General features: G+C 44.7%; 1 protein-coding gene across 2 annotated transcripts; it reads right to left on the bottom strand.

Moving 5' to 3' along the window:
- Positions 1-450: 450 nt before the first annotated feature.
- On the bottom strand, positions 451-25,066 carry LOC116229738 (uncharacterized). 2 transcript variants are annotated; one of them, XM_031594428.2, is made up of 16 exons: positions 24,843-25,066; positions 24,295-24,334; positions 21,543-21,627; positions 20,150-20,256; positions 19,064-19,122; positions 18,153-18,263; positions 15,624-15,754; positions 14,712-14,836; positions 12,598-12,703; positions 11,092-11,290; positions 10,427-10,453; positions 7,892-7,949; positions 7,261-7,316; positions 6,009-6,195; positions 4,245-4,403; positions 451-1,936 (listed from the first exon to the last, which is right to left on the bottom strand). In XM_031594428.2, the coding sequence occupies exons 1-16, from the start codon at positions 24,934-24,936 to the stop codon at positions 1,804-1,806; spliced, it is 1,677 nt and encodes a 558-aa protein (XP_031450288.1). In that variant the 5' UTR covers positions 24,937-25,066; the 3' UTR covers positions 451-1,803. The 2 variants fall into 2 exon arrangements, with proteins under 2 accessions (XP_031450288.1, XP_031450289.1); XM_031594429.2 differs by lacking the exons at positions 24,295-24,334; positions 24,843-25,066 and adding an exon at positions 22,129-22,258.
- Positions 25,067-25,286: the final 220 nt, after the last annotated feature.

A 25,286-nucleotide genomic window follows, 5' to 3' on the forward strand; every position in this document is an offset into this window, starting at 1 on the left:
GCTATGCCAGTGTGCTTGGCAGCTGCAAATCGCACAAAGGATTGGATTCTGCACAACCACAACCTGTTTTCTTGACAGGACTGCTGTCAGCCAAACCCTCTTGCACAGCACCACACTGTGCTGGCCCAGCATTGGGGAACAAGGCAGAATCAGCTTCAACCAGCCCAAAAAGCAAGCTGAACTGTGGCCTCTGCCAGCACCAAAACACCCAAGCAATAGGAGACCCCAGCATGCTTCCAGATTCTGAATCCCTCTGTTTTATTTCTACCTACCTCCCCTGTGCTCATCCCCCACCCCAGCTGCTCCCTTGGCCTTGACAGAGCACTGAGGGCCTCAAAGCCTGATTGCAGCCTTGCTCTGCAGCTGATTCATGGCACACATCTTACCCACACATGTACGTCCCATGACCTCAAAGCACACTTTAAAAGCAATATTAACAAAACAAAACAAAACAAAAAAACCCCATACTTTATTCTTCTCCCCATAGGTTTGGTAGTTAATGACCCATCAAATGCACCATCATAGCATATAAACTGTTACCATAGTGCTATACTGGCTCAAGTCTCTACAGTTGTAAGCTTCACATGACACTCCGACTTGCAAGATTACAATACAAAAAAATATGTAAAGTTTCAAAACCACATTATTTTAGGGCAGAGATTAGAACAGTTTGAAATATCAAGTCAAAACAGTGGAAGATACTTAAAATGAGACATGTGGATTCATGCTAACAGAAGTGCAACATTGTCTTTAAGAACCAGGCATACCAAAACCCCTCAAAACTGCTTCCCGTTCTTCCCACCCAGAAATATGTTTGCACCCTACTCAACCAGTACTAAAGTCCAAACAAAGTCTGGAATTTGACTGAATTTATTTTAAGATTTTAGGGGAGAAGGAATGCATTGCACAGGAGTGTTGGTAATATCCAAATAGAAATAAGTCAACCCCACAAGGGCAAACTGCTAGATGGAACTTTTTGTTACCTAGTGTGCTAAATTATTCAGCTCAACCCTTAGTTAAAAAAAAAAACAACAGTTAGTCAAAGCTAATTAAGAAGAAACTCATGCTCTTACTATGGGTTGTCCATTGGTTTTCCACTTATGGCTGTAACGTGGTAGAACTATGTTTGTGATGGATTAAAAGAAGCTTTGAAGTCTTTGCATACCCTGTGTGAACACAACAGCTCCCTGAAGGCAGCAGAGCACAGTCAGACAGACCCAGGCCCACCAGCAGGAGCTGCTCCTCCTCACAGGCTGTCTGCTGGCACACAGAAATGAGAATGCGTTTTCATAGCTATACAGAACTGTATCTGGGGGTGAGACTTCTCTACTAGAAGCCAGCCTCTAAGCTGGCTCTCGGGATCTAAATCACACTCGTCTTTGGACAATAAATTTCAAGTTGCACTTACTGTCCTATTTTTCAAAAAAGGAATGATGGTCATAAAAAAAATAAACAAAAACTATTACCTAAATGCGTTAGTTTCAGCTGAAGCCATCTTCCATCAGAAACCATAGGATCTGATACAACAAAGTTCTCCCTAAGGATGTTTATGAATAGAGTAGCTCAGTGCTTTATATACTAGTACTGCTGTATTTTGTCTCGTATCAAAAAAGAAAACAACAAAAAAAAGTTTAACTGCACGTGCAGCCTCAACTCAAACCACTGCGATGAGCTTCACTGCTCACCCAGAGCCAGGCCCTCTTCCCTTGGGAAAAAAAACATGAAGAAAACACAAAATAAAACCAGAATGAAACTTCACCGCCGCCCCGCTGGTTCCATAGGAGCACGTCTGTCCTGGGGCCCTCACTCCTTGCTGTCCTGCTCCTCTCCCTCTTGGGTGCCATCCTCGCTGGTCTCCTTCTCCTCCTTGCTGCGCTTGTTCTTCTTGTGCTTGTGGCGCCGATGGCTCTCCCCTTCCTCGCTCTCGTGCTGCTTGCTGGAGGGGGTGGAGAGAGGAGAGGAAAGGCCTCAGAGCCTGCAGCAGCACAGCTCTGCCACAGCCGAGACCCAAACACACCAGCTGTGCAGCACAGGCAGAGCACTGGGATCCAGAGCAAGAGGAGGCAGAGCAGCAATGCTGGGGCACTGTGCTGCCATGGGAATGTTTTCTGCTCACTGGGGATGATCTGGCACCGTGTGCAGCTGGACCTGGGCTCCATGATGCTGTGTGGCAGCACCCCAGCTGGGCAGGCAGTGCACTGTTGGGAATGCTGTCAAGGTCATTGGGGTAGTGCTCTGTTTATTTATTTATAATAAACAATTATATATAGTCTGTGTCCATCCTACTCCTGAGGGAGCTCTGATAGCCTTGCCATATCACCAGCTTTGATATAAAGCACTGAGGCTGCTGAGAAGATCCCAAATCTGAGAGGTGCTGGGAAACTTTTGCTCTTTTGAACGTGCTGGGGAAAGCGGCAGGCTAGAAGCAAGAGGTGGGTCAGTGCAGCTGAGAGATGTGAGTTTCCCAATGGGAGGGCAGGCCCTGTTTCTGCTTCTCTTTCCTCACAAATGACCCGGCACTCCACCAGCTATGTGCTTTAGAGCTTCTCTATCTCCTCCTCCAGAGCTGGTTTCCAGATGCACCAGGATTGCTGGGGGCAGGATCCCCAGCACAGGGCAGCAACCCCAGCCCAAGTGGCTGATGGGGTGGTACAGACCTGTGAGCCCCACACTGCTGCCTGCAGCACTGGTAAGCCCTGCATTCTGTCTCCCAACAGGGACATGAGGAAACCAGCAGCTCTGGTTTTGCCCATCCTGGTTCCTGGCCCCTTTGGAGGAGATTTCTGCTGGTTTGCCAACATTCAGTCATTTCTCCTCACAGGTTTAAAATCACATGAGCTCTCCAGAAACTGACCATGGTGTGAAAGTAGCAGAATTAGAATAGAGGAGAGAGTACAAAAAAAAGCAAATTAAATTTGTCACAGGAAGACATGTGGTCACAGCCCACAAGTGAGCGAGAGCCATGTGGAAAGACTCGTTCTTACTGCAGCTGGGACAACAGTGCCAGGCCAGGACAAACCTCTGAAGGTCTGGCTGAAAAGCTTCTGGCTGCAATTCGCTGACTTGTTTAATGAGTAGCTTCATAGGCATAAAAATAAAAAAATAAAACGAAAAAAGAGGCAGTTACCTTCTCTCCATTTACCTTCAGCTACCTGGCAGGTAGCAATGTGGCAGTGGTTTGTGCCACACTGGTGGTTTAACCACCTGTAAGCAACTTCCTTCAGATTCCCAGTAAACTGGAAACTACAGCGAAGCTGCACCTGCAAATGCCTTGACCAGGCCTAAACCACAGCCAGGCTCCAGGAGGGTCTCTGATGACACACTAGGAGTGGCCTCCCACAGAAAGCATTCATTTCCTTCATTTGCTTTGGAAAAGAGACTTCTCATTCTGCCACTTTGAGCAACAGAGAGTGCATCTGTGTGTGGTTTAGCAGTCAGAAGTCACCTCATTTCCAACTGGTGGAGCAGCCCAGTTCTTCAAATCAAGCTCTCTGATTTGGACACTGCTTTGGTGAATTCCAGTCTGAGTACAGGAAGCTGAGAAATAACCTTTAGAGCTATTGGCCTGTTAGGCCAGTATCAGCTCAGCTTCCATTTGTTTTCTGTTTCATTTGGATTATGCTCCTAGCCTTTCTTTCCATTCTTTTGTTTCCAAACCTTCAGCAATCTGTCCCTTTTCGGAAACCTAAGTATATCCATAAGGATGAGAACAGTCTTTTACCTGCAGTAACTATATAGGAGTTTTTCTGACACTACATTCAAGAAAGGGGAATTACTTACAGAGCTGTCATGAATTTCTTCCAAAAGAAATTGAAGCACCAAAAAAAATGGAGCAAGTCTGCTCAAGTCATTACCAGGGTGTAAAGTGACACAGCAACTGAGCATTGTCTCAGACTGGAGACCAGACCTGCTCTGCACAGGAGCACACAATTCTGAAATCAGATGCTTGTCCTATGGATTTGCACTATGTATACATTTTCTTAACTCTGGGACCCATGCAGCTCTGATGTGGTATCTGGTGCAGGCTGACTTCTCCCTTCTGAGACAACGCTGCAGTTCTGTGGCACCAACTGACATCCTGCTGATGCCCTACGGCAAGCAGCAAGGCTTGCTCCCATCTCAGGGCTGGAGCAGATCACAGGAAGCCAGCATGACCGAAATACACCCTCGTAGCACCTGGCTTCTTGTCCACAGCAAAGGTGAGCTCCCACCAGCAGCCCAGTTCAGCCCCAGGTGGCTCTTACCGCCTCGAGGACTTGTGCTTGCTGCTCTCCTCCTTGTCGCGGTGCCTGCGCTCCCGGTGCCGGTCCTCCCGCTCCCGGCTGCGGTCCCGGCTGCGGCGATAGTCCCGCTCAAAGTCATAGCTGCGCTCCCGGCCGTAGTAGCGGTACCGCTCGTCCTCGCTGGGAACAGAATGGGAAGCGAGGTGTGGGTGTGATGCTTTTGGGCTCCAAAGCCAGGAGACGTGCTCACAGGACTGAAGAATTCCCAACCAAAGTCTGTCACTCCCTGCTACCAACAGGCAGAGGTACTCATGATGCTCCTGAAAGCCCAAGCTGCCTTGTTCCAAACCAATGGAAACGTATTCCTTTTGTCATTCTGCCTCCCCAGGTGCTAGACTATCTCACTGCACTACCGCTCCACAGTCTAACTCACAGGAAAGAATCACAAGTTAGGAGACTGTTTGCTTCCTTGTGACTTTAAAAACTCAGGTTGCCCACACTGCAATTGTGAGTCACTGACGGGGTTTTTCTGCCTGCACCCGGGCACTCAAGGCACCTCATCCAACCTACACATGAGGTGGGCACAATGTACCCAAACTCAGACTCATTCCACAGTTTCTTTCCTATTCTAATTTTGAAAGCTGATGCCTGGGGGGGGGTTAATAAGACCCACCATAGGAAACAATATTCGGCCTCAGAGAGAAATAAAGTCTAAAACAGCATTGTATGACTGGTGGAAACAAGCCAGACAAATGAATGTGTGTTACCAATCATCTGAGAGTGCTCTAAAGGATTCCATTGAGCATAGCCGCTTGCCCTGCTTGGCAAGCATGATCTTGGAGGTCAGCATGCTTGAAAACACACAAAAATGTCAACGATATTCTCAGGACCTGGCTGTGGCAAGAATCCCCTCAGGAAGTGCAGGAGCCCAGGTTCCTCACTCTGCAGTACGTTGGTCTTTGGCTCAGTTCTGCCCCATATTCTCCCGCAGTGCCCATAAGTTTGAAAGAAAAAAGTCCAGGAAATTCTGCCTAGTTTACTCTGCACAGGGACGCGAGAGCTCCCACTGCCCTGCCAGAGAGCACATTCTGGTCACATTCTGAATGACTGGTGGCACTTCTGATCCTGAAGACTGCACAACACTGATGCTCCCTGGGATGGAAGTACCACAGGCACCCAGAGCAGAGCACATAAGGAACGGGTTCAGGAGGAGTTGCCGCAGCTGAACCTTCACGAGACCCAGATCAACACTGGGAAGATGAAGCTCCCTCTCCCACGTGCTCCCAGCACTGCTGCCGCCTGCTCCCATCAGCCACCAGCTAGATGACTGCTTCAGCACTGCTCAGGAGCACCCAGGGTCTCCTGAAGGGTTTCTGTTTCCTGGCTGGCTCCTGGTGACTGGCATTCCTGCCCTGAAGCCTCTGCAGGACAGCTGAGCAATGCACAGCTTTTCTCTTTGATGTGACAGTTTCGTTCACAAGACAAGAAGCAGCAGCTTTTACGGCTGCTGTTTCACACTGAGCTGTAAAACACCAAGTAAACAGAGAGGGGCTATTCCATTCACTAGCCTCACATTACAAGTGGGAGAGCAAGCGGAACTGGTCCTCCTGGATTAAACAAAAAGAAAAGAGCCAGTGACACTGGCTCCTAGCTTTGTCTCCTATTCATCCAAAGTATGCTTTGCCAGAAAATGTAACTGGTACAGGGCAAACCTCTCTGCACCCAGGACAAGGCCAAGCCCCCACAGGTGGCTGCAGCAGGACCCTGCCAGGCCCCAGCACTCACTTGTTGTACTCGCTGGTGGTGGGCGTGCGGTCCCTGTCCCGTTCCCGCTCCCGTTCCCGCTCCCGTTCGCGCCGTGAGCCCGAGTACTCCCAGTGACTGCTGCCAGAGCCGCTCGCGCCTTTGTCCACCGTGGTCACCCAGGGCGTGTGGGACGTGGAGATGGGTGGGTAGCTGATGAAACCCGAGTCTGCAGCAAGACAGCAGCAATCCTGTTTGCCTGGAGCAGTATCAGCGTCTTTCCCACCCATCCATCCCCGCAGCCGTACCCAGTCAAACAGCTGGACCTAAAGGTGATGTCCCACTCTTGCAGACAACAAAGGCCCAACTCCCCACAGTGCCCACATCTCCTTATTCACCCTTACCAGTTTGCTAAGAACAAGTGAACACCTTTTCCCTGAGGGAGACATAATCAAGACTGCATATTTACTGGTGTTGTTGCAAAACCACCCCTGTCCTTTATGCCAGGGCTACGCAATGCCACATCTCACCAAAAAAATTTCCCAGACATCCTGGCTTAGATGGAAAAGGGGCCTACAGAGCTGGGCATCCTTCTGCTGCCAAGTCAGCAAGATCAGCCAGCCATTACAAGGCACCACTTCTGGGGTCTAAGGTAGCAGCTGGGACAACGGCTGTGACTTAAGGATGTCATCTGATGAGCCCAGAGCTGCCAGTAGATCCCAACCCAGGCAGTGGCCTGCAGGACCTGCCCAGTTGGATCAGGTCATGGCCCCATGCCACTGGTCACTGCGAAAGGGGAGAGGATGCAAGCACTGCATGCAGGGCTGCGAAAGGGAAGAAGACTTAAGAGTTCTGGCACTGTCTCTGCCACCAGAGAACCAAAGGAGTCAGATGTCTGCATGTGCTTGCAGGCAAGGAACATGATAAAGTGTAGGAAAAGGGCGCTCAAAAGCTCATGGAGAAGATGTAAAGCTGATGGCTGTGTTTGTCCCTGAAGGGTGTGGGAAAAGGAAGAGCCAGCGTGCATAAGAAAATGCTGATGAGGCACTCAGGAAGATTCTCTGTAGCTAGATACCTACACTGAAAGCAGTGAGCTTAGGCTTAGGACTCAACTACAAAACTGTTTGCCATTGCTGCATTATGGGCCACATTCATCTTTCTGAATATATATATAATAGAGTTTCCCAGAGTTAAAGAAAGCATGATGTCTGTAAGACTAAGAAAAGCCTAAACCACCAAACACCAAAAAGAAGAGATGTGAGCAGTATGACTGTTTCTTGTCCTCAGTACTCACCTGCAGAGTTGTAGCCAAATGGAGGGGGCTGTCTGTTGTTGTAGCTGGCTGGCTGCCTTTGGAGAGAGAGAGAATGGAATGCAGGTTACTCACTTCAGCAGCCCTTGGCTAAACCACCTATAGGTATGTCTGTGCTGCACATTTAACCCACGTTTTATAAAGAACAAACAGCAAACCCCGGGTTCCAGTGACTGTGTTTAACTTTGCATTGTAAATTCTTAGCAATGCCCACAGGAGCAGTTGCTTTGTCACACCTTTTGAAACTGTTTTACCTCAACTGCTTGCCTTGCTTTACCCCTCCCTGATGTAACTCCAGCACAGGCTTCCTGGGAAATAACCCATGCTTACAAAGTACCTGGAGACTCACAGGGAACCTGGATGAACATAACATGCTATCAACTGCTCAGTACTAAAGTGCAATCCTAACACTTACTGACTTCCCACGCCATGAGCACGACAAACCAAGGCAAATCACTGCAATCAATCAGCACTTTGCAAACAGAATTCAACCTGGAATCTTCTCCCATATCCCACCCCAGATGAAACCTAGACTAGCAACCACTGGCACTGACTTCAGGAGGACCCTGCATCACTCCTGTCTATGGAGAGCCCACCCCAGGCACGGCCTTACCCATCCAGCGTTGGGATGAGGAGAGCTGGTGGCGGGGCCAGAGGCGGCGGGAAGAGCCCTAAACACAGAATGGAAGTCATCACACACAGACCACAGTCGTACTTGAGGGGAACAAGACTTCATTGCTGCTTACAGGTAAATGCAGTTGAAGTTTAAAATAAAATGAAATGTTTGAACAATGACCTGTTTGGAATGCAGTATTTTTCCTTTAGGGTTACATCTCCAACCAAAATTAAAAGTAGCTGTGCTAGTTTTGTAGGGCTACTGGAAGAAAAATAAAGGAAGTGCTACCTTATATTTTCAACTGTTCATCATAAATGTAAGATTAATTATGGCATAAACATTAATCTTTACAGTCCTGTGGAAGACAGAAAAGCATGGGTTTTGAGATGCAGATAAGTTGCAACTATGGTAAAGGTTTTATTTCTCCACTGATTAAAGTGAGTAAAAGAAAATTACAAAGAACTTGTTGTCCACCACTGTTCTTAAAGAAAGCCAATTTTCTGAGCACATGTTCATACAGTTAAAAAACAATAAGAAGACATGGCACCAACAAGGCAGAGATCATAGGCTAAAAAAAAGTCCACTTCTAACAAATGAAGAGTTTATACATAGGACCACAAGCCATTATCTTTAGAAAGGAGAATTCAGCAGTTCACAGAGGTGACCTGCAGAAGTGACATAAGCCTTTAAAGCTAAACTCTTCAACCTTAACTAATGTGAAAGTGAGAAGGACTTGCCAGTTGCTCCTAAGAGAACTTCTTATGCTTCTTTTCGTAACTGCAAGAAACCATTATTTCCTATAACTGACAGTTAGAGGAGTTACTGACATCCATTGGTTTGATTTTGCATAAAAATTCATCTGTTTACCATTAAACAACAACAAAAAAGAGCACACTGTGCTGATTGAAAAGATAGGAGCCATCTGCCCAACTGCAGCTGTTTACGTTAAAACCAGCAGCTCCAGGCTCCTCTTCGAGACCACGGAGATTGAGCCAGCTCAGCTGATGAAACCTGGGACAATTCATCACCTCCTCCTATAAGCATCTAAAGTAGGTCAGCAGAACCCCTCCCAAGAAGAGGGTCTCACTGCAATAGAACCAGGCTGAAGTCTCTAACTCACCCAGCTGTGCTGCAAACAAGTTGAAGGACAGTCTCACCCTTAGATGCTTGCTTTTTCTTTTCTTTAAAGAAAGATCTTCCAATAAAATACAATGCCTAGAGCATTTCAATCACATTTGCTCACTTGCTCAAGCACAAGAACTTCAAAGTGCTACTGTTATGAACACCTAGCTATAATGGTGGTGGATCACCTTCATTACCATAATTAGCAGGTATTCTCCTTCATCTCCCTTTTCAACCTAGTTACCTGAATTGTAAGTTCCTTGTACCAGCCAGGTCATTTCTTCTACCTTACTCCTCCCAAACAACTTCAATCTAAATGCACTTGACTAGCACCTGAGTGCTGCAGTGTCTAGAATCAAGACCAGCATTTGCATCCAGTTTCACTACAATAAAGCTTTCTAAATCCAAGTTTATTATGAGTACTTAAAGGTTCCTCTAAGTACTACAAGGAGAACCAGCTCTGCAGTATTAACGTACACTGAGAGGAGTATGAAGAGTGATGTTTTAACAAACAGAAATTATCTGAATCTCAGAGCCCAGCTGGTAGAGGTTTTCAGCATTCTTATCTGGGAAGCCCTGGGCATACCATGAACACAAAAGCACAAACATGAAAGCTGTGCAACAAGTCCAACATGTCTGACACACAGTGAGGACAAGCACGTTAAGTCCAAAAAAGTGCTTTGAGTGCAGACCTTCTGTAAGCAGATGAATCAACTGTGCAGTACAACACAGAGGCAGTGGCCTGACTGCACATTTGTGGTGGCCACCAGCCTTGGACTTGCAGATGTATGGCATCTGGTCAGAAATACTGCTACACAAATTGCTACATGTTTTTTTTTCCCTGGACTAGAAAAAATTTATAGTAGAAAAAAATAGTTACAATTAAAGGAATCTCAGTTTTGTGGTAGCTTTGAGCTAGCAACGTTTATTTACAGTTTATGCTAAAGATTGGTCGTTGCATTTCTTTATTAGCATTCACCAGCTCTAAGACACACTAGGAAGCAAAGGCTTCTGATGGAAATGGCATTTCTTTGGTACTTGCATTCCTTCTGCTCAGTCTCACACTCCAAATTCCTATACAAATCATCAGTTTGTCACTCAAAGACCTGCTGTGTAAGATGTCAAAATAAGAACTAAACTATTTCAAATTTAACTGGCCTTTGCTATCTGGAGTTCTCCACTTCAATGCCTGGATTGTTCTTAAGATTAAAAAGAAAGAAAGAAAGAATTAAGAATCCCTACTAATTGTTAATAAGCAGTTAGAGTTCAGTGTTGTACTGGAGTTTATTAACCTTAGATTAGTTGTGCTCTAAAATGGGCCCAGTGTCATCCTCTTTCAAGTTACTTAATCCAAATGCTCAATAGGGCCATCTGTGCATGCTGTTGTTATGAGAGCAAGTTAACACCTACCTGGAATTGGACCGGGTGGTGGCAGACCTATGGAAACAAACATGCAAAGAAAACAAATGAGGACAAAAGGAAAAGTACATCATTCTCTGTACTTCAACCTAAAGCTTTTGAATAAAGTTTCACACATTCGAACAAACAAGCCAGTGAAAAAAAAAAAGTGCTGTTAAATAGTAACTGGCTCACAAAGAATTGTTTTCCCAAATTATGATCTGTTTACCTTTGTATCATAATATTAAATTCTGCTGCCTTCTCATACTACAGTTCTAGCATCATTCTTGAAGCACCTGGAACAAGTCAGAACCAAGCAGGTGCTGTACTAAACAGCCTGCTGATCTGACACAGGTCAGCAATTCTTGTGCTTTTCTTCTTCTGCTGATAAGCAGAAAACCATTTCCTTACATTTATCAATAAAGTGAAAAGATCCACAACACCTAAAGATCCTTTCATCGAATCAAAACCTAGAGTTTTTTCTTCAAGGAAGAGATGCCATTTTAAAAGTATTTAAGGACAAATGTTAAAATGGTTGATGGAGACGCTGAGCAATGATTGGTTAAGTCAGACCTGCTGTCTGACTTCATACAGCAATTACTGACCAAACCTCTGATTTGCTGAGCCTGGCATGCCCCAGCCTACAGCCCGGGCTGCCTGCTCTGCTCAGCACCCACCTGGAGGATGCAGTGGTGGTGGCACAGAAGTGACAGGTGGAGGAGGATGCAGGAAATGCGGTGGCGGCGGTCCGGCGAGTGGGGGTGGTGGAGGACCAGCTGGGGGAGCAAAGGGCTGCTGCTGAGGGGGCTGCTGTGGCTGCGCCGGCTGCTGGGGCTGCTGCGGGGGCTGGGGCTTGCTTCCATGATCCCCGAGAACCTTGGGAGGCAGCGGAAAAAGGAAAACTGTTATTAGTCTATTCATTCCTGGAGTAAGGACCTCAATGCACCAGCATAAAGGAAATGTATCACCAAGATACACCTGAGATACCTGAAAACATTAGGCCCTGCTGGGCCTGGGCACAGCACCCTTTGGGGGAGGAAGAAAGTTATCAAAGCAAACAATATTCTTACAAACATACCTTCTCTTAAGCAGAACAGCAGCAAGACCAGATTCAAGCAGTATGCACTACTGTGCAAGACAGCTGAACGTTTTGGTGTTACATGCACCGTTTGTTCCACTGCTGAGAGACTGAATTCAGCCTCCAATAGAACTGTCACCTGCACAGGCTTCCAATAAAAAGCAGCCATCCTCAAGGGTTACATTGCTCTGCTTTCTATTTGTCATCTTTTAGTCTTTTTTAAATCCAGTTTGTCTTTCACAATGTGACCATGTAGGTCAGAGGATTCACATCTCCAACAAAATTAGGTTAAACACACACTACTGATGAAGGAATGATCAGTATGCAGGTAGACCAGAATGACTTGGAAATATAGGCTATCAAAGCTTCTAAGTGGGAGGAAAAACAACCATTACCCAGCAAACTTTCTCTTAACAAATTCTTTTTTTGACCTCAGTTGGTAAAAGCTGGAAACTGACCACTAAAGAGTAAACAGCCCATGAAAGCACGTGTAAAAACACAAACCAAAAATTGTGCCCAGAAAGGGTAAAGTTGTCCTTTTTTTGTGTGAATTAAGGGTGGTTAGTAAGAGAGAGGTGGTAAGAGATGAGTTCTTGCCATATAAGTCTACCAGAAATTGACGGACATAAAAGATCTGAACTGGATCCAGTTTGAAGCTGCAGGCTATGCAGGCGACGTCTCTAACTGTTACTCTGAAGAAATGTAAGCACCACAAAGAAGTTCTCCACTACAAGACTGGAAATTCCAACCTAACAGTAAAGACGAAGGGAATAATCCACATAGGAGCCCCCCAGCTCAGCAATCTGAGAATACTTTGGAGATCCAGTGACAAAGGGAAACTGGGCATTCCCACGCAGATGGGAAGGCTGTGTTTGACAGGACCACCTCTAGCTCCTAGCAAGGTAAAGCTTTTAACACAGAAGTTAATTCAACCTCCAAAAGACAGCAATACATACATACACTTTAGGAGGAGTGATACACTAGCCACTACTCTATAAATGGAAACAGTTACATGGCAGGTCAGGAAAGCACAGACTTTAATCTGGGTTCACAGAAAATGCAGTAAAAATCAGAATTTTTTTTTAAGTCAGCTCAAAACATTTACCTGAATTGGATTTTCTTCAGAGGCATGCTTATCACGTCGTCTTCCTTCCACTCTCCTAATTGTGCCAGCCTGGCCACCAATCACATCAATTGTCCCACCCAGCTTCCTGGTACAAAGCAGATGCATCTTTTTAGGCTCTAAGACATTAAAAGGAGCAGTTCTCCCCCCTAGCAGATACACCTCTCTCATGCACAGCAACATAAAGCAAAAGGGCTAAGTTCCTTCTCTTCCAAGAAGGACACAACTCTGCAGGCAGCACTAGCTGGTTAAGAGGCAAATGAGATGGGAGATGAATGAGATGGCATTTTTTCACATTTGGACAATTTGAGCTCTGCCTATAGGGATGAATTAGTTCTCTCTGAACACTCAGAAAGAACGAACCACCACATATGGGTGAAAAATCATGGATTTTAGACACAGCTTCAGAACTAAATCCTTTGCTAACTCCCTGAATTTAAGTAATAATTCCAGGATCATGCTGAATGAAAAGGAATATTTATCAAGAGAAGCCTTTAGGATGATCAGCCTAGATTTCTCTTAGTTTCTGTCCAGTCTTTCAACTGATGCCGACACCACCAAAACTACTTACAAATGAGATTCTTAGATACTTTCTATCCCATCTCCCAGCACTCTACTCTGTCAGTGAAAGAAGTTTTGCCATTGTCTTTAGCAAAATCAAGACTAAACCTATGAACAAAAGTATTCTCATATAGCCCAGACACAGTGCTGTCTGTGCATTATGAAGTCAGTCACTGCATTTTGCTTTGTTCTTGTATGTCATACCCACATCACGCTCAGGGCAAGACCATTTTTATAGGAGCTTATTGTAACATCACCACAAGTTTGAGAGAGAGAGAGGCATCCACAAGTGAAGTTTAGTAATCCCTCATCCTATAATCACAAAGCAATAAATTTCTATACATTTGACCTTAGACATGTCTTCCAGCAATTATTATAGAAAAAACCATGGTGACTTTTCCCACTCAGCAGAATTTTCTAATTCTGCAGGTAGTTTAAATGGGGTGAACAAAAATCAAGTCAGCTAGCTGGTAAAATAAAAAATTCTCTCATTGAAACCTGCTTGCTTTGTCTAAGCAAAAAAAAGAAATCTCAGTGGTAATCCTAGGATTTTGGAGATGCTCTAGTGTGGAGATCCTCTAGTGAGGATACTCCTCCTGGTCCTGACCAAAACTCCATTAGCCTGTATCAGTACTTTCAAAATCAGACTGCTAGTTAAAATGGACAAAAATGCAGCATAATTAAAATAGCACCAGCTTCCCTTATAGGGCTGTAGATTTTTCAAAGTTTAGGAGGGATGCATAACATCTGGAAAAAGCAGGACCAATCTGATGACACTATGAACAGTGACAGAAATGCTAGCAAAGTGCTCACATGCAAACAGACCAAGAAGTGTTTTATAAGCTTATACTTGAAGTATTTGGTTGATTCTTTCTCAGACGAAGCTTTATTTGGAAAAAGGAAAGCTGGGACTAATTTCTGCAAGACAGGACTCCATGTCCCTGACCTTTCTAGTTCCTTACAGCTTTATTTTTCTAAAGCTTTTGATTAAAAAAACCCTACTACCTTATAAAGTCAAAGTAATTTTCCCCACAGTGGCTGTCAATCAAAATAACTCAATTGTTTTGCTTAGTCCAGCCTTGTGGATTCTCTTGTGGCAGGAAGATACAAATTAGTACCCATCTACCAGCGTAGCACACATGTTCAGAAACCCATAGCTCCTCTCATCAGTTGCCAAACATGTAATTCATCCTCATTTAAAGGCAAAGATTAACATCAAGGGAATAAGAATAAGCCAAGTAAGCATAAGCAGTCAGCAAGGTGTGCTCTCAAAGCTGAGGGATTTGCCTTGTTTTTCCCACTCCCAGTCGTTCCCCTTTCACCAGAGTACAGGAACCCATAAATGAGCAGGCAGGGGCTGCACAACCTTAAGCAAAGCACTGCTGCAGATGACAATAGGGAATGAATGACCAAAGTAGCTTCCTGTAAAATTAAATCTTCCTTCAGTTTCCAGTTTGAGGAGATTCAGATATAGCCCAGGTGTATCTCAACTATGTCAGAGTGCACGCAAGCTTTATATCTGCATTATCTCTTACCTATTAGGAGGAGGCCCAGCTTTCATACGTCCTCCCACAAGAGCCAAGAAGTCTGTTTTGAATTCTGTTTTGATTATATTGTTTTCCACTTCTTTTTCCGCATTTCCTGTTCTTCCTTGCTGGACCTAAGGAAGGCAATACGTAATACACAAGTTTAATGCATATACTTTTAAATTACTGAATCATCAGAGATGAGACTCCACTGAAGGTCTGTGAGAAACAATTACAGTGCTGCTACAACCAACCAACCTATTCTACAGTCAAGGAGGCTGACATTTCTGTAAACTAGTTGGCTATTCCAAACTGTTGTCCACATTTTTCCCCATTAGGAGTCCAAAAGTTTAACACATCTCACATTCAGTTTCATGTAGCCCTCAAATCAAAACTGAAGATAGTAATATTTGTTCTTGACTCATTGGTTCGAGTTCAGATTAACAGCTGTTAGCCACCTAATGAAATTCTACAAAGGTTCATATCCAAAGCAATCACTAAAAACAAAATGCAGCTACACAACTGCAACAAGAACAAGCAGCAACCTTAAAAGCCACTGATACCCAGCTTCACTCAGATCAATCCTGAAATCAGTAGTTCCATCAATCATACTCCTACCCACAGGGTCTACTAATCAGACACCCCAAAAAACCTGGACAGCCTCAAAGTCAACCAGACACTCAACTCAGGTCCTGCTGCTCGAGCCGTTGCCAGGCTGCCAGAGCTGTTTGTTCCACAGAGACAAGATTTTTAGCAGTGAGATTTAATTTTTGAAGGCATTTTTGTATTTCTCATCACTGGAAGGAATAGGGAACAGCTCAGTAGTAAGTTACCATGTACCCTTATACTATCATCTCCATGACCACAAAAAACAAGTCCTAGCTTTACTGTATACACATGCAAGGATTACACATCACCTACTGTGATTTTATTCTCAGTGCTGATGGGAGGAGCAGGATCCAGCCCAAGCTGAAGCCGTCGCTGCTTTTCACAATAAGCTTTCCACGTTTCTTCATTGAATCCATAATTAAAGTAATCAGAAAGATCAGCACCTGATAAAGGGAGTAGAGGTTAACACTGGGATTCTGCTAGGCCTGCATCCTCAAACTGTCTTCTAACAGCTCAAACAAAGTTAAGAGAACAGTTCATTTCATCCTGTCAGAAAGCTGTTGTGTGCCACAGCTAAAACCGGACTGGGAGGGGGACTGCAGCCTAGACAGCAGTGGGATTGCTTGGGAAGTAGAGTTACAGTATGTATGCAGGCTATAAAAAGAGATGCTTCCAAACAGTTATTCAGCAACTGGATTTTTTTTCAGACTGATCTCCTAGAGTTGTTCAAGAGAGCTGAGAACTGGGGAGAGCACACCAAGCACCACCAGAAAACAGAGTGGTGCCATAGAACCTTTTGTTAGCAAAGCTCAGGCAGCACCACAGCCTTTGCTCTTCTGAGCAGAAACTGTGGGGCTCAGCCATTTGATGAAACAGTACTTTTTTTTTTTATTGATACGACTCATAGTACATTATTACATCTTAGACACAATCCTAACTGTGGTCATCCAGGATGTTACCTCACTTTGATATTCATTCTTCTAAAACGTTCAATTTCCACACAAACACTTCTAAGCAAGAGAGGAGGCCTCAAACTGCTAAGAATGCAGATGCGCAGAGACAAATGCAGCATCTCTGCAAGGCACAGCTGGCATCAGGAAGCATCTTAGGGCATCCTGCACCTTGCTGAAGTGTCCCTTACATCCCCTTGCAAGGGTGATCCCAGCCAGACAGTTTTAAAGCAAGCAGCTGATACACAAGGACTTGTCAGGCTAAACTTGGATCTACAAAGCGAGGTTTATCTCCAAGGTAAGCCACTCCTCCTGCTGTACCTCCCAAATATGCAGATGTCAGCAATGTAGATTCAGAAACATTTACTTATCTCTTTGATTGGCCTATATTTCAGCCTTCTATTATTTTTTCCACACCATATTTCTTCATCCTCTCTCTCTCTTAAAGAGATACCAACCTGCTGAACAATTACCTGTAAAGGACATAAACCTGAAAGACTGCTGAGTAAGCTACTAACTTGCCATCTCAAATTAACTTATGGGCCACACCTCTGCAGACACCTTCCTTCTCTATTCATACTCCAATGCTGTTTTTCAGGGCTAGTTGGCACTGTTTTGGTTCAGAGATGTCAGCACGACCAGGCTGATTTCCATGCACTGACTCTGAACCTCACTTTATTGTTTTCCTTTCAACTTCTTTTATTCCCAATCCCCTCATTCTCACACCATAATCCATTGGAACACTCCTATATATGAAAAGCTACATTTTCTATACTAGGATGCTTGGTGCTGGTTTGATACCATTATACATCAACACAGTTATTTGCACTGCTATACTCTGATACCCTTCATTTCATGCAGACAAGAAATATCAAGAATATGCCACAGATAACCTTACAGAAGTACTACTTACTAAGCATACCAAAACTTTTGAAAGATGGATAATATACATGGCCTATTGGGAAAATAATTATTTCTGAAAAGAGACAAGTGGATTTCATACTTCAGCTAATATTTTGTTAAACATTTTATTACATTAGCACAGCAAATACTTGGATCTCTTTGGCTTTTCCATTTACTTCTGTTTTTTCTATCTTAATTTGATACAAGAGTTCATTTGTAGTATCTCATAGCTGTGGCCTCCAAGGAGAAATTTCCCTAATAAAAATGATGAAGACAAAAGAGACCGTGGATATACAAAGATCTGCTGTGCAAAGTTCTGCCTACATAACACAGTCTTCAAGCAGTAAGTGGGGACTTCCTCAGCCATACAACTAGGGGCAGAATTTGGCTAAGAATTAGGCAATGCTGTTTTTCTAAAAGAAAAATCCTAGCCGTATGGGAGTAGAAAGCATTTTGCTCTCCTTTAGTCAACTATCTGCAGCAGTAGAATTTAAGGAAAAAAACTGCTTTCCTATTGGAATACGTTGCCACATGACAATTCTCACCACCACTGCCCTGAAGAGGGGATATTTTAGCCAGGGCCCACATGAGAAAGCTGCATGGGCTGGCTGGGAGTGTGGCCACCACGAGATGGAAGTGAGCTGCTGCACACGAAGAGCAGAGCACGTGCCACCCACTGCCAAACAACTTCACTGTATTGCTCTCAGTGCAACGTTTACTGAACTAGTGAATTAATAGTGTGTTTTTAAAAGTGTTCTCTTTAGGAAAATTAAATAAAGAGAGTAAATGCAACCCAATTTTAGGTAAAATCATGCTTTGATCAATCAAAACATTGTAAACCAGTTGTCTAGAAACACATCAGAGGCTGAGCAAAATAAGTTCTTCAGGCATTCCCCTACCATGGCAGCAATAAAAGGACAGGAAGTACATGTGAAATAAAAAAGACAACTGCAAAAAATATTTACCACAAGAAACTGTGAGGCCCCACCTGGTTTCCTCCATGGTTTGTCTTCAAACGAATCTAAATCCACTTCTATAACAGGCAATCCATTTATATTCCCTGCGGCATCTAAATCAATACCTTTGGGCTGCAACTTGGCTTTGGAGAAAGAGAAAATGTTACTACCTATAATGCAATGCCTTTAATCCACTAATTCGCAGAGCAAATTGCTCCAGTTAAAAAAGCACTACTCTGAATTTAGCACTGGCTTTACAGTGCAGAGGAAACCACAACCAACTTTTAAATAAAAAAATAGTTTAGTTACTCTGTAAATTGCCAGAGCACACTGCACTTGCAGCTGAACAGCAGAGAAGCAAATTCAACACAGAATGATACTACAGGAGCGAATGATTACAGCATGCATGAACTTTATCCCAAACAAAGGAAAAAAAAAACTTTTCTCCCCAGGCAAAATACTTACTTCTCCCTCCCCAAACATGCTATTTTTCTTAAAACAAAAGACTTTTTCAGGATTTATCTTGAGCAGACAATGTACTGACTGAAATCAGAGAAAACTCGTTGGGTACAGAACCTTCAAAGGAAATTTATGCTCATCTTCTCAATCAGAGGGTAAGTTGTTGTCTGCAAACAGAAACTACTGAAGCATGTGGAGGCCATGAAAACACAGTCTCACGTATGGGGAAGGACAGAATACAAGTCTCAATAAACTACATAAATTAAATTGAATGGTGAGAAAAAATTAATCTGCAGAAATATGTGCAAATAAAGAAAAAAAGTCTGGCCTAGAGTATTATTTCTCCATTTACTGTTCTGACTTTAAATCAGATTCGCTAATTTATTTTCCTCCAAACAGAGAACAAGATTTGCAGCTGCTTTAGCTGCTTTTGCCAGAGAAGTGAAATATTACAAAATGCGAAGGATGAAAGTAACAGCAATACCTGAAGCTGATGCTCCATAGCCTCTACCCGTTTTTAAGTTTAGATTCATAGGAGTTCCCCTATATGGAAAAGAGTGATTAGATTGGTATTCAGACAAATTATATGGAGTTTTTCTACAAAAAGTACAGTAAAACCCTGACATCCTTCACAAGACACTTAGCTCACCTTGGTTTACTCGCGCCTCTCTACAATTTTTAATCTAAGCTGGAGCACCTTAAAAGCGAAATTCACTTAGCACAATTTTCCCTAACTCTGTGGAAATGCAGGAAACATACTTACTGGCCAACATTAATATGAGGTAGTTGTCTTAGTCAAGAACACAAAGGTATTGCAAAGAGTTGTTGATAGCTAGAAGAATGAGTATGGTTATTTAAATGGAACCAAACAACATGGAAATTAAAGCTGCACCTATATCACAGATAGAGGAGAGAGGCAAAGAAGGATCAGATTTCTAAAAGGATGCCTGCAAAATCTAGTGAGCTGCTGACAGAAAGGATGGAGCACTGCAAAGCAATCTACCAGACTCGAACTACCTCTGTGACTGGAGATGTGAAAAACACATGAAGTAAAAAAATTAGAACGTGCTACCAAGTACGTGCAAGTCATTTCCTTAAAAGGAAGGCTGCTAAAAGCAAAAATACTGTCTTCTTATTATTTCACTAAGCCAATTTAGGTATTACTTTAATTCAGTGACACTACTTCCTAGTTCACAAATCAGCCTCACGTTTGTGAATCGTAAGAAACCAGAAAGCTGAAACTAGTCAGTTCACAGCTTCTGTAAATTCTTAACAATACAGATCTTTCTCCTTGAAGCTTTCACAGATGATGAATTAAATGTAGCTTCCCAACTTCAATTTTACTCAATAAAGCAATAATAAATATTTGGTTAATTTTCCAGCAGCTGATCTATGAAAAATCATACCTATTTTAACAATGGATTTCAACAAGGAATTCCATTCCTGCTTTCTGGCCATTGCTTCCATGTCTCCCAGAATGCAGACCAACCGTTATCCCCACTTCCAATCCCAATCAATGCACCAGCTCTTCCTCGGATCAAACCCAGTCATTATCACCAGCAATACATACATGTATGATGGCGCTCCAGTTTTAATATTGCCAATAGTAACCTTCACGTCGTCATCATCGCTGTCACTATCACTGTCTTCTTCATCATCTTCTCCACTTGGAAGGGCCTTACAATAATAAAAACACACAGGAGTTTACTAACGCATAAAATTGAGAAATTCCCCTAGACAGTAATTCTAATCTTATGAATCTTGTATGAGGAAGGACTGTTAAAAAGAATGACCTGATACAAAGATAATGTGTTCTACTGCACTCCAAAGCGGTACAAAGTTGCCCATAGAGACAAAAAAAACGTGGACGTAACCAGCCTTCAACATAGACAGATGCCCATGCAGAAACTGCTGTGTCCTTTGAAAAAATGACCCTAAACAAGAATCAAAGCAAGACTTCTCAGGGTGGGACTGATTGATCCCAGTTCAAAGAATTGCAACGCATCTCACAGATTCACTCTTCCACTTTCTTTGAGACAGGTGGGAGAGTCTGACATTCTTTTACTTCCCCATGGTCATGGTATAAAATTACAAATAAAGTCACCAAAATATTCACCAGCCTTCTCATAAGGCCCTTGGAATAAATATTCTCTCACACCACTATCTTAACAGCAGGAAGCTGCTGAACAGTTATGTTTAGCTCATTTCTCACAATGAGTTTGTTAACTTCACACGTTAATTCTGCAGTTGCTGATTTGCCTTCAGTGCAGCACCCACTGTGATCAAGAACACATCTCTGCTACTCATGTACAAGAGAGCAGGAAACATCTAGGATATCCAGCAGGTGCAGCTTTATAAGATGCATGAGCTGAATTAACACTTCACCACTACAAAATGGCATGGGGAAGCTGCTCCCAATGCTCCTTCCCTTTCCAGAGCAAGCAGGTTTGATAAAACTCTCCAGGAACGCTATTAGCATACCACAGTGGCAGAAAATAACCTCACTGAAAAGACTGGAAGACAGACAGGGGAGAAGCAAGCCTCTTCCCATCCACTCAGCATCGAGATGAGGTCCGAGGAAGAATCAAAATGAAACCCCCAGCAATCTCAGCACTTTGGGCCTTCTATTGCAGCATTCCCTGTATTTTACTGATCCCCAAATAGTATTATGTATTGAGCTGATGGCAATGCCATACTTTTCCTTTCAGCCTGTGGCATCAGAGGCTTTTTTTGCCATCTCAGTGGGCATAAGCAACGTTTAGACCACAGCTCAATCCCCCCTACACAAGACAGACCAAGATGAGAATCCTGTTGCTGTCACCAGCATTGGGAATTGTCAGGATACCACAATAATACAAACGTACTTGACAGCAGGGCCATCACCTTCACAAACAGATCATTTTATATACGAATATTTACAAGCACAAAACAAACACATCTGCCAGTTGCAGTGGAACACATACATGCTGTGACACCTCTCGGTCTTCGTTGCCGACGGGCCGGTTCTCCTGAGGAGCATCTTGCAGAGGATGAGAAGATTCTGCATGTCTAGTAAATGCAACAGATAAAAATAAGTGGACAAGTCCAACCTAGAGGTTTACCTACAAACATCTCTAAAGTATTTGCCCAGGTGACTTTCATACAGAGGTTCTACTCATGAAGTGTGTTTTTGATGCTGGCAGTTACCTCAGATGTAAGACAAATTGTTAACCTCCTTGCTTGGCTTTGCTTTTCTTGGGAAGAGCAAGGTTAGAGATTCCAAAGAACGCCTGACAGACAGCAGGGCCAAGCATCGCTCAGCTGTTTATGCTTGTGGCTGCTGCAACAGCTTTCAGTTTTGGTTTGACACAATCACCACTGACAGAATAAAACCATAATTCAACATCCACAGAATAACAAAAGTTATCTTGTCCTATGGACTGCTAATAATATGTGTATATAGTAAACAATAGGGACGTCTCCTATTAAGGAGAAAGTGATTTTAGTCTTCCCAAAACTTTAACCACTTATTGATGAAGAAGAGACAGAGAAGTATCTACCCCATCTTACCGTTCATTACAGATTAGTCCTAATGCGACAATGGTCAGTTTCAGATTTATCTCCCATGAAAGAGTTGGTACAAACGCTAACATTGCCTACTGCATTCACCAAGCAAGGAAGTCAAACTGGCAGACATAAGCTAGAAAAGAGTATACTGAGTGTTACAGATCTGGCAGGTGAAGAGAGGCCATTCTTCTCTAATGGCACAGGTAAAAACCCAGCAGAACTTCAAAACAATGTTGGCTTTAATAACACACTGCTGGAATAGCCCAAGCCAGTTTGGCCATCAGTACTTTGTGGGGAAAAAAAACCAACAACTCTGCAATTAATTTAAAACATTATATCTGATAATAAACACACACAAGGTTATCTTCAAAAAGAAACACACGTAACACCCAACAGAATCCAAACACTGGTCAGATTAAAACCAGTGAGGAGGCTGCATAAAAGGACACACCAAACAGATAAGCCACAGATCATACTAACACAACTCAGCAGCTACTGAGAAAAAAGAACAACAACGCAGACAGAAATAATTTGAACAGTCACTGAAGCTCTCATCTTGCAAAATCCCCCCATATACAGAGAACTTCAGTCAAGTCAAGACCAAAGAGATGCACGAAGGTTCAGCAGCTGAAGTGATGTTTGTGAGGTGATGGCTGAAGACACTTTTGTTACACAAATTAGCAGAGGTGTCTAAGAGAAAAATCAGCTTCTGGAAGTATGTCAAAGTCATAGACGTGGCCTGTTACACAAGGACCAGAAGATGCATCACTACAGCAAACTTCACAGATGGCTCCAAATACTTTCACAGTGGTTTGCCATATTCAGGCAACCTGTAACATTGATCTCAATCCTGCAGCTCTCTTAAGAATCAAAGACGACCGAATAAAGTAAGAGTGACAAGTATTACCTCCAGCTTTCAGTCACATGAAGCATCTGTGGGTGTGCATTAAAATGTATGAATCGGAGTTCAAATAAATGTTTGCTAAGTAACAGTCAATCCCTAACCTGTCAGCTCTGTGGGAACGAACCACCTGACAGGACCACAGCCATCACATGCAGGCAAAGAAATGTTCTATTTCCCTGGAAAGCCAAGGTAACCCCACACACAGTGTGCAGATGGTGCAGCATCCTGCACAGACTGCAGGCATCCAACATGTCCCTTAGGCTAGGAAATGACAGCAGGCCCTGTGTCCTGCACCATGCTTCATCGATAGAGGCAAACACTACAGCCAAGCCAGCACCACACCTCTGGGTAACTGGTAACAGAGGCCACAAACAAAGAGACAACGTCAGAGAATGCACCACAAGTCTGAGTTCAGGAGGATACTCATTGTCAATGAGGACGCTGTCACACATATCGCAGCTAAAACTTCTTGTTTTGTTGTTTTGATTTGGTCAATTTGTCCTATTCCCTAGGCAGGGTACATACTGCAGCAATAAGACAGTACATGTAACAATCACCAAAGTACCAGATTCCAGATCTACAATGACCTTAGGGGGCAGTGAATGCAACCGAGAGCGTGTGATGGCACTGAGCACTCCACAGCTCAGTGAGCACTGGGGCCTTCTGACACCATCGTGAATGTAAACACGGCAACAGAGAGAAACAGCTGGTGCAGAACACACTGTGCAACTGTGGAGGAGTTACTGTCAAGAGCAGGCAATAGTTTCACACACAGAAATCAATACTGATCACTGGGTTGCTCCCATAGCTTTCACTTGACAGTTCAGTCTTACGTGAACCACACAGTTCACAAAACACACACAAAAAAATTTGACTTGATTATATTAAGGTTTTAACTTAGGCCTAGGGATTTTAGCTTTTCCAGGCTAAAGTACATGCCACAGTATTAACACCAGACCGACATGAAGTCTTACCCCCAGGCCACTTTATTTTCCCTGAATATTAAATTGGAGAATAAATCTGATTTAAAATTTATTTGAGGGGAAAAAAAGGGAGAAAGAGTTTTAAATTGAGTGGGCCGACTGACCCAGTTCACCTTCCACATGTACAAACACTGCTGGGCCCAGTCTGACAGCAATGGCCCCGTGTGATGGGGAGGGTGGGAGGCACCTAGCAGCAGCACTGGTCCATGGCATTCCTCAGGCTGTGCTCAGCACACCTCAACCTCTGCAGCACAGTCTTAGAATGAACAGCCTCTGACTTACCCAGAAGTTGGTCCGTCTTCTTGCTTACCAGTGGTGTCATCTGCAAAAACGGTAACAATGAAATTATTCAAGTGAACGCACAACGGCTGGATTTAAGCACAAAACGTGCACAGCGAGAGAAAAACCCAGTTGTGACACGGCAAACGCGGCCTCAGGGCAGCCTAAATTTCAACTAGAAATGGTAGAACCAAAAAAACAACCCACAACCGACCAAAACACGCCCAGCAGCAGCAGCCTGCGGAAGGCTCCCGGCAGGCACAGAACTTCAACGCCCGCACCCACAGGGCAGAGCGGCCGCCTCGAGGCACGCGCCGTGCGGGGAGCCGCGGGGTTCTGTGCAGCAATAACACAACGCATCTGTGCAGGGGAAACGCGGAGCCGCGCGGCTGGGAGGCGCGAGGGGATGGCGGGGGCTGAAGGAATCCCGGCACGGCCCGGGCCGACGAACACCGGAGACGCTCCCGCTCCCGCCCCATCCCCGGCACACCGCCGCACGCCGCCCCGACCCGCTCCCCCAGCCCGTCCCGCGGCCCCGCGCCGGCCCGTACCGCCGTACAGCCAGTGCTCCTCGTCCTCCTCCGCCTCCAGCGGCGCCCCGCCCGACACGGCCCCGGCCGCCGGCGGCTCCAGCTCGGTGGCCATGGCGGAGGGGAGGAGGAGGAGGAGGAGGAGGAGGAGGAGAAGCGGCGTCCGCGGCCTCCCGGGCCCCGCTCGGCTCCCGCCGCGGCCTGAGGCGAGGCGCGCGCCCGCAGCGCTCGGCACGGGGCGGGGAGGGCCGCAGCCGCCGGGCCGGGCCGCGCCGAGGACGCCCGGCTAGCGAGCCGCCATCGCTCTTTCTCTGCCTCCCGCGGGAGGTGGGGAGGGGACGGGACGGGACGGGACCGGACCCCCGGCGGGAGCGGAGGCGGCCCCGGGCCCCAGCGCCACCCGCTCCCGCCGCCACAAAGGCGCCGCGCAGCGGATCGGACAGCGCGCATGCGCGGGGCGGGAGC

The sequence above is a fragment of the Phasianus colchicus genome, chromosome 14 (assembly GCF_987193195.1).
Source record: "Phasianus colchicus chromosome 14, bPhaCol1.hap1.1, whole genome shotgun sequence".
NCBI classification, from domain to species: domain Eukaryota; kingdom Metazoa; phylum Chordata; class Aves; order Galliformes; family Phasianidae; genus Phasianus; species Phasianus colchicus.